The sequence below is a fragment of the Larimichthys crocea genome, chromosome VII, assembly GCF_000972845.2.
Source record: "Larimichthys crocea isolate SSNF chromosome VII, L_crocea_2.0, whole genome shotgun sequence".
Taxonomy (NCBI): Eukaryota; Metazoa; Chordata; class Actinopteri; family Sciaenidae; genus Larimichthys; species Larimichthys crocea.
In genome coordinates, this window is record NC_040017.1 from 5,279,692 (window position 1) to 5,289,028 (window position 9,337).

The 9,337-nt window shown below is 46.8% G+C and overlaps 1 protein-coding gene across 1 annotated transcript in view; it reads right to left on the bottom strand.

Annotated features, from left to right (window-relative positions):
- The window catches only part of zgc:153039, a 68,858-nt gene that overhangs the window by 18,528 nt on the left and 40,993 nt on the right, over positions 1-9,337 (bottom strand). The window contains exon 9 of the mRNA XM_010733272.3: positions 3,652-3,776. Within this exon, the coding sequence (XP_010731574.2) occupies positions 3,652-3,776 (125 nt within the window). The remainder of the gene's footprint in view (positions 1-3,651; positions 3,777-9,337) is intronic.

Genomic DNA, 9,337 nt, shown 5'->3' on the forward strand with positions numbered 1-9,337 from the left:
CAAGGTAGCCACAGTTAATGCCGATGTAATTTGGACATCTGAGCTGATAAAAGTTAAAAAAAAGAAGAGTACAAATGTGTGTGTTTCTGTTGAGCTGCCAGTTGTTACTGCTTTCCAGTTGCCCTCTCTGACTGAAGGTCATTGCCCGCGTGTGACCATGTTCCACAATTTCCACAAACATCCTTTGGCATGAATGCAGAGCGCTTGGTTGTGTCCTGAATCCTGGCCAGTGACCCTGTGATATTGTGTGTGGATGCATGTGTATGTGTGTGTGTGTGTGTGTGTGTGTGTGTGTGCACGTGTGTGTGTGTGTGTACACAAGTCCAAGTGGCGGGTGCCCATTCAGCATCAGCAGCAGGACACACAGCACCCCCTGAGGAACACTCCACACAGCTGGAGCCACCACTGATAAAGCTGCAGCCAACAGAAGCCTCCTCGCACAAAACACACAGATTAAACTGCAAACACACAGACACATGAAGGGATATACTTACAAGCAAACACACACACAGTCCTAAAGGCAGACGCTCTCACACATCAATGAGCAGGAGGAAAAAAAGAACAACGCCCAACGTGACTTGGATCTCAGGTGCACTCAGTCTCCAAATTGCATACCTTCACTCTCCTGTTGTACACACACACACACACACACAAACACTAACACGCTTAACAAGCCGACATCTTTTCCGCTACATCATAATTTCAATACCTCCCCTCCCCTTCACAACAGCAAATTTAAGGGAAAGGGAAATATTTCTGCTAAATTAGTTATGCTAATTACAGAGCAGTTCTCAGGGGGAGAGACGGCGCTAAATGGCTTTTAATTCTTTTTGCCTGGAAAGAGACGTGGGAGAGAGCCAGACAGAGAGCTGAGCAAAAGAAGCACAGGCAAAAAAAAAAAAAAAAATGAAACCAATAAACACACAACGACTGCCGTTAAAATTCGCCCGGTGACACAGCAACAATGAACTAACAGAACAAACAACTCAGGGGAAGAGGGAAGGAGGCCCAAAGCAGGCTGCCGGCCAGACAACAAGCTGCCTTATCTGCTCCTGGGGACGTGGGAGGGGAGAGATCAACGGTGGGAGAAAAAGTTTTGCGGCTTACTTTGTGTCCTGTAGCTTTTGCCAGCGGTCACACGATGATAAGTAGGCATGAGCAGATAGCACACAACACTGTACATGCAAAGCACCAGAGGAAACACTGGGCACTGAGTGTGCTGTGCAGAAAGTTACTGCACTAATACTGTAAACTAGATACTGTATACTGATGCTGACAGTGCACTCTTGTGGCTGTTGCAAATGATGCATTTTAACATTCGTACAAACTTGAAATTATACACAATATAGCAGAGATACAAACTTCAAGTTTCAAAACTTTAAAAAAAAGCTTGTCAGAAGAATTTCCTAAGAACTTATCACTATATTTTTTTGGTTTCAGGCATTGCGTATATCAGGTACTCAAATATCACTGTGTGAACGTGGGACAAATTGTGCTTAGAAATAACAATGCAGGTGAATAATTGACAAGCATGTGCACATTATTCAGTATGTGTATTCATTGTATATCACAGCTGATAAATATACTTGGGAAGGAGCTTTTGTCAAGCACCTTTTCATCACAATATTCCATGTGGTGAGCTGCTTGAGTTGAGGTGAGCTGAACTGAGCTGCAGAGTTGTGGATTGGTTGTGGACAAGCTGGGGGGCAGTGGCTAAATCCATAGGGACTTGGCTTGGGAACTGGAGGGTGGCTTCAAGACAAGCAAACAGCTACAGGCTGTTAATTGCTTCCCTCGACTGGTTGGACTTGGAATGGACTGGTCAACTGGCTTTTGACTAAAGTACTAAACTGCTACCAGCGGGCCGCTATGTTGACAACTTTGATTAATGATTGGGGTAAATGTATAGTAGAAGTAGACAATAGTAAATAAGCTTAAACTTTATATGAACTATATGCAATAAAGATTTAAAAGACAAAACGTAGGGACGGAGTTATTTCCATTTCTCACAAAATCTATGATTCCAGAGCTCATAACAGAAATCATTTACAATGCAGCTGCACTGCCGTTTTATAAGCACTAAAAAAGACCAGAGTTGTGAGTCGCAGAGAAAAGAAAGTAAGGAGCAAGGCTCCGATTTCACTGGGATGTTGTTCCATTGGTCACCTTCCCCAAAATGTGACAAGAGAATTGGTACAAACATCAACTCTGTGCTCACATTTAAACATAAAGCAAAGGAAGGAACTGTTGCCGAATAACATGATCTTACAGGGGAGGAAACAGGAGTTTGTGAATGCCTTCAGGCGAGGTATTTAATCCCCAAACTGCTCCAGTAGAGTGAGACAAAAGCTTATCTGTAAACACTGAGATGATGCGTTTATATAGCATATACATTTCCCTTTTGTTGCTCTCAATCGTCGTTTTTAGTCAGTGTTGTTTCAAGTACTATTTGTAGTGTCTGTTTTTCCATTTCAGTTTTATTGCTATCACCTCTATGCCTGTATTACAGTGTTGTATCACAGGTTTCATTCCTTATAAGCTTGACCATGGACAAGAACTGCAAGTTAGCTCCAGACAGAAGTCCTTGTATTGTTCCTGCCAAATAAAAAGCCATAGTCATTGTGCTGAGAATCAATATTACAGGAAGAACTCATTGTTTTGACAATAACTTCTCACTATGTTTTCCACATGTACAGTATGTTTACACTGCTGTATCCTGACTTTAACCAGACTCCTTGATGTGAGAAGTTGCAAATGTTCTCATACAACTTACGACTCATTTCCAACTATTACTCGCAGAGGAATATATAACACCCAATGTACCGGTGGAGGCGACATGTCATAACAATAGAATGATGCACAGTGTTTAAATGGTTTCTCCTCTCAGTAACAAATAAAAACAAGCAGCAGTTATCATGTTCAAAGGTGTTTCACAGCCAGTGGAAGAGTTTAATCAAGGAAGGTATGTCTTTAAAAAAAATATATAGTGGTAGGTTATTGGATGTGCAGATTTGGATGCCAACATATTTTCTGTGTGATACCATCAACACATCACATGGAAAATATGATGTTGCAGAGTGAATCAAATACCCAACTCTGGCTGTGCTGATGTCATGATGTAATCATAGAGCCACATATAAACACCAACACTGTCCTCAGGTTTTTGCTACTGTTGTGTGAAGATGTGAAAATGGCTTCAGGGAGCTTTTATAAATCAGGATCATTGCAAGTGTCCTAGAAATACAAACACACACATACACACACTGATGCACATGCACAAACATTGTAAATTTAAGTATTTAAGCATCTCCACGCGCCGTTACTTGAGCATTCGGTTTAGGCTGCCCCCCCCCGTGCAAAAACAAACACACACAAACTCACCGTTTTATTGTCGGCCCCTTTTCAATACAGGGCTGTAAGCAGTGGCCAGTTTTATGTCTTTTAATTAGTACACTGTCACCATAGCAGCAGCCAGCTGGCAAACAACCACCTCCTTACACACATACATAAACAACGGCAGACGTAGAAAATAAAGAACAGGAGGAGTGTGTTTGGTTTGTTTCTGCAGAAAGTCCCATCGCTGGGTGTCGAACATACGCCTTCATTATGGTGGGTAAACTGTGTGTGTGTGTGTGTGTGTAACACGTGTACCTGAAATTAGGTGCAGAGGCCCATTCCAGAGCCAGGCAGGCCAAGTCCACGGCTGCGTACACCAACAGGAAGAAAATGGTCACAATACTGGCGATGGTGTTGAGCTTCCCTGAAAACAGCACGAGCTGGGAAGAAAGAACAAAACAGAAGAAGAGGGGATTAACATTCACAGCAACACGTCATTCCAAAGCGGGACAGGAGAGTGAATTTTAATGCCGTTTTCAAATGACCTTTTCCAGCATACACACCTACTTTTCACTTCCCCAAAAAACAGATCTCTGAAATATGAAATCAAACACGTGATTAGCATGTTCATGCACAGTTTCTTTCACAGAAAGTGAAAGACAGTGCTTGGCCCTCCTTCATTACCACCACTGAGATGCCCTTGAGTGAGGCTTTTAACCCCAACTGCCTCCCAGCAGAACTGCTCAGTGGTCGGCACTTCAGACTGTGGTTGTACTGGGCAGCTTCTAGAGGTGAACATTTAACAGCCAAAATATGTGGTACATGGCATTCATGTACCAGGTTTGTTACCTGGTTACCTAAAGTGCCAGCTTCTACATCTTGAGTTTTGCCCAGTGATAATGGCGTTAGATATGCAGCATTTGCAAATGCAGGCTATACTAACTAGTGCTGAATGAATTAAGTGGGTCATTTTAACCCATTCATGGACACATGTTGACACCCACAAGCTGCCTCTGCTGTGTAGCCTCTGGTACAATGGGGTATTAAATTTCAACATGTTTAAACAGATTGTTTTTTACACAGTTCTAAGTAATGTTTTACGTTTTAAAGGCCCACATGGCCGCGTGTAGAGAAAAAAAAAATCCTCGACATGTGAAAATAAGAAGTATGTGTAAATAAGAAGTGTGTGGTTGTGATTATGGCATTCCAGAAAAAGAGCTGTGCTCTCAGTGAAAAGGAATGTTTTGAGTGAAAATAAGATGAAGATTGTGGAGGGGGGCGTGGTGCATCAGCTGAGAGAGAGGTGTGGGGAGGGCTCAGGAGAGCAGCGCCAGGTGAGAGTGAATAGCACACCTGTATTCAACTTCCTAATCACTCCCGCCCTCTTTTCCAACACAGTAGCGTGCTGGACCAAAAGAGGAGGCAGGATGGACAAAGACACACAGCAGACAGCAGCGAGACGCCTGCAAACGGCTGCAGTGTGGGACTTATTTGTGGCTCAATAAAAAATCCCTTAAGAACGGGCTTTGGTCTCTGACTGTTCTGTGCTAAGAGAACCCATAGTGGCAGCAAGCCTGTCACATTTTGGCGCCCAACCAGCTCAGCACAGAGGCAATGTCGGAACCGCAGCAGGTTCAGGCAGTAACAGCACTGGCCCAAATGGTGGCAGAGGTCGCCACGATGAGCCAGGACAAGGCAGTGGCCAGTAGGCAACAGCTTGCGTGCTTCAGCAGCAGACTGAGAGGCAGACGCAGCTGCTGGAGGCGATGTTGGTCCGGGCGGGGGCAGCGTCACCGGGTCTCTCTCTCCCCGGTGTGGCCCTACACAGGATGACCGGGAATGATGATGCCCAACCATACCTCGAAATGTTGGAGGCGAAGGAGACCCGCGCCAGTACCCGGTCCCCCGCATTACACACCCGCTCGCCCCTCCCCTGCTCCTCGCACTAATGTCCCCTCTTTTTCCCTTCCGCCACAGGGTCCAACCGCTACAGGCGCTGCTCTTAGCCCACAGAGGGTCCCTCAGGTGGCAGGGGCAGGAGTGCTGGCGGTGCGGGCAGCCCGGACACTTCCGCCGCGAGTGTCCACTAATGGAGGTCGGGCAGGTGATCCGGGTTGTCGGCCCTCTGGCACCCTCCCCCGGTCCAGGAGAGACGTACAGCGTTCCGGTAAGGATTCAGGGGGGTACACATCAGGCAAAGGTGGACTCGGGCTGCATGCAGTCTATAGTTCACCAGAAGCTGATTCAACCCGGGGCATTGTTAGAGGCAGGATGGGTGGATATCAGGTGTGTGCATAGGGATATTCACAGATATCCTGTGGTGCCAGTGGAAATTCATTACAAGGGTAAAAAGCATAGTGTGAAGGCTGCGGTTAGCTCCCGCCTGGCGCATCCTCTGATCTTGGGCACAGATTGGCCTGGGTTTGATAGGTTAGTGGAGCAGTGTGTGGGGGTGCGCTCACGACCGACAGGGACATGGGATATGTGCGCTGTGCTCAGCGGTGACGCGAGGTTGTCGACACTTCAGACGGGGAGGGGGAGCCGGCGTGCCTTCACAGGAGGCCTGCAGGTTCCCGTGTTTGACTCCATGAAGATTTCCACTCAAGCAGTCTGTGAGGATACTCATGCTTTGCCTTCAGACCAAGTGATACAAATGGTAGTCACATGGGCGCCCTGACGCAGCGCTAACGTATCCACATTTTTCATTGCACAGGGACAGATTATATAGAGTGAGTCGTGACACTCAGGCAGATGACATAATAACCCAATTGTTGGTCCCGAAAAGCCGTCGGGAAATGTTTCCAGGCGGCTCATTATAACCAATGGTGGACACAAGGGATATGAAAAACACTAAACCGGATAATGGCTCGATCTATTGGCCAGGCATTCGGGCAGACGTGCGCCGTTGGGTGTGCGTCTTGTCCTGAAAGCCAGTTAGTTAACCAACGGCCATCCCGAGAGTGCCGTTGCGCCCATTACCACTGATTGAGGTCCCATTTCAACGCATTGGGATGGACCTCATCGGGCCATTCACCGGAGCACACTTGGATATCGCTTTGTGTTAGTCCTTGTGGATTACGCAATGCGATATCCAGAGGCAGTGCCGCTGCGCACCATCTCTGCAAAGAGTGTGGCGCAGGCACTGTTTCAAGTTATCTCCCGAGTTGGGATCCCGAAAGAGATCCTGACTGACCAAGGCACCCAATTTATGTCATGAACACTGAGAGAACTGTACGGATTATTGGGCATCAAGTCTATTCGAACCAGTATTTACCACTCAACACTGACGGCCTCATTGAGCGCCTGAATAAGACTTTAAAGTCCATGATCCGTAAGTTTGTGCACGATAGTGTCGTAATTGGGATAAATGGCACATCCTCTGTTGTTTGCAGTGCACAAGGTACCCCAGGCCTCCACGGGATTTTCTCCCTTTGAGCTGCTGTTTGGCAGAAAACCACCTGGGGTTTTGGACCTGGTTAAAGAAAGCTGGAAGGAAGGTCCGAGCCAAGTAAAAACGAAGTTCAGTAGTTCTGGACCTGAGAGCAAAACCCACACACTAGGACAGTTATACGTGAGAATTGCTCCGGCCCAGGAACGTCAGCAGCGGCTGTACAACAGAGGATCTAGGTTAAGACAATTTTCACCGGGAGATAAAGTGCTTATATTGTCCCATCTTCCAACTCCAAATACTCGCCAAGTGGCAAGGGCCCTTGTGTGTCACATGCGAGTGGGTGACGTTGATTATGAGCTTGTGCGATCTGAAGGGGAGGGGCGACACAGATTTCACCCAACCTCCTTAAAGCTTGGGAGAGAGGCTGAGTCTGTTTCCCTGGTAACGACAATTAGAGAGAGAGAGGAGTTGGGGCCTGAGGTACCAAATCGACCAATCCTGCCTCGCTCCGTGTGAAAACCATCTCTCACTGTCTCACCAGAGAGCAAACATTGCCAGGCTGCAGCAGCGTACCGATGTGTTTTTCCCCCTGCCAGGACGCACAAGCTTTATTCAACACCATGTTGAGACTCACTCGGGCGTGACAGTGCGTTCACGGCCCTATTGGCTACCTGAACACAAGAGAAAAGTGGTTCAGGCTGAATTGAAAGCAATGTTGGAGACGGTGTAATAGAAGAGTCCCACAGTGCCTGGTGTAGCCCCATTGTTCTGTACTCAGGAAGATGGGTCTATCCGGTTTCGTGTGGACTATCGCAATGTGAATGTGTTTTCAAGTTGATGCCTATCCATGCCCCGGGTCGACGAACTCCTGGATCGCCTGGGCACTGCTTGCTTTTTTACGACGCTGGATTTGACCAAGGGCTACTGGCAGATTCCCTTATCTCCAGAGTCTAAGGAGAAAACGGCCTTCTCCCTCCGTCGGTTTGTACCAATTCATTACACTTCGTTCGGTTGTTGTGGGCCCCAACATTTCAATGCTTCATGGACCGGGGCTGCATCCGCATGCTGCATAGCTGCCGCCTACCTGGATGACGTCATTATCCACAGTAACACCTGGGCGGAGCATGTGCAGCAGGTGGCCGCGGTGCTCAAGTCACTGAGGCAGGCGGGGCTCACGGCCAACCCGAAGAAGTGTGCAGTTGGACGGAGGGAGGTATGGAATCTGGGGTACACTTGGGCAAGAGAGTTGCGGCGGTTTTTGGGGCTGGCTGGCTATTACCGGCGATTTATCCCCAACTTCGCGGAGCTGACCAGCCCTTAACTGACCTCACCGAAAGGGTGCCTCAGATCCGGTCCAGTGGACAGAGAAGTGCCAGGTGTCGCTTGAGAGGGTAAAGCAGGCCCTCCGTGGGAAGCCTCTTCTCCACACACTAACTTCTCTCTTCCTTTTTGTCCTGCAGACTGATGGCGTCGGGTGGAGGGCGTTTTGGTGTTCTCTCTGGAGTAGGTTAGGCCGGACGGCTCCTCGGCCTAAGTTAGGCGGTGGAGTTATGTGGAGGGGGCGTGGGTGCATCAGCTGCGGGGTGTGGGGAGGGCTCATGAGAGCAGCGCCAGGTGAGAGTGATTAGCACACCTGTACCCACTTCCTAATCACCTCACCTCTTTTCCAACACAGTAGCGTGCTGGACCAGAAGGAGGCAGGATGGACAAAGACACACAGCAGACGGCAGCGAGACGCCTGCGAACGGCTGCAGTGTGGGACTTATTTGTGGCTCAATAAAAAATCCCTTAAGAATGGGCTTTGGTCTCGGACTGTTCTGTGCTAGAGAAACCATAGTGGCAGCAAGCCTGTCACAAAGATAAATGCTGATTTGAAATAAGTACAATTCATATAGAAAAGGTGCCACAAGCGTATGCATGTATTAGTCTCTCATGTCCCTGCTGTATGTAAAGGAATTAAAGATACCATGCTTTAAACCATTTAGAGTAGTCTGTTTGGATCACATTTGGGTGTCTTGTATTGGTTTTTACAGAGTTCAGTTACGTTATTAAATATTTTTGAAATGGCATCTGCTCTTTCTCCTGCATTTAAAATAGTTGTGAGCCAAATGATGCTGGATACATATAGGACATGTGTCAGAAGCTCCATCTTTAGCATATGAATTTGAAAACAGTCACCTTCGTTAAAGTCAACACATGTTGCACTACACGCAAGGAGTTACTTTACTTCTTCAATCCCGATACAGAATAATTAGTTGTGACACCTACAATGTACATTACAAAAACACGCCATTCACATCCAAAGCAACGGTCATAACAAGCACGATCAAAGTCCACCATTAAAGGTCATAGCTGGCAAACATGAGAAGCCTGCTACCAGAATGATTCACACATGTTTATTTGCTTTTTAATAATAAAAAAGAGCTGACAATAAATAACACATCTACAATAGACCTTTATCCACTGAGCTTTGTGTTTCAGGATATTTCCATACAGCGTACCAAAATTACAACCAGCTACTAGATTCAACCTTAACCAACTGTCTATTTTCTAATAAATAGAAATGTACGCCTAGCAATATTTTCAAAAATGTTATAATCAGAATAGAAA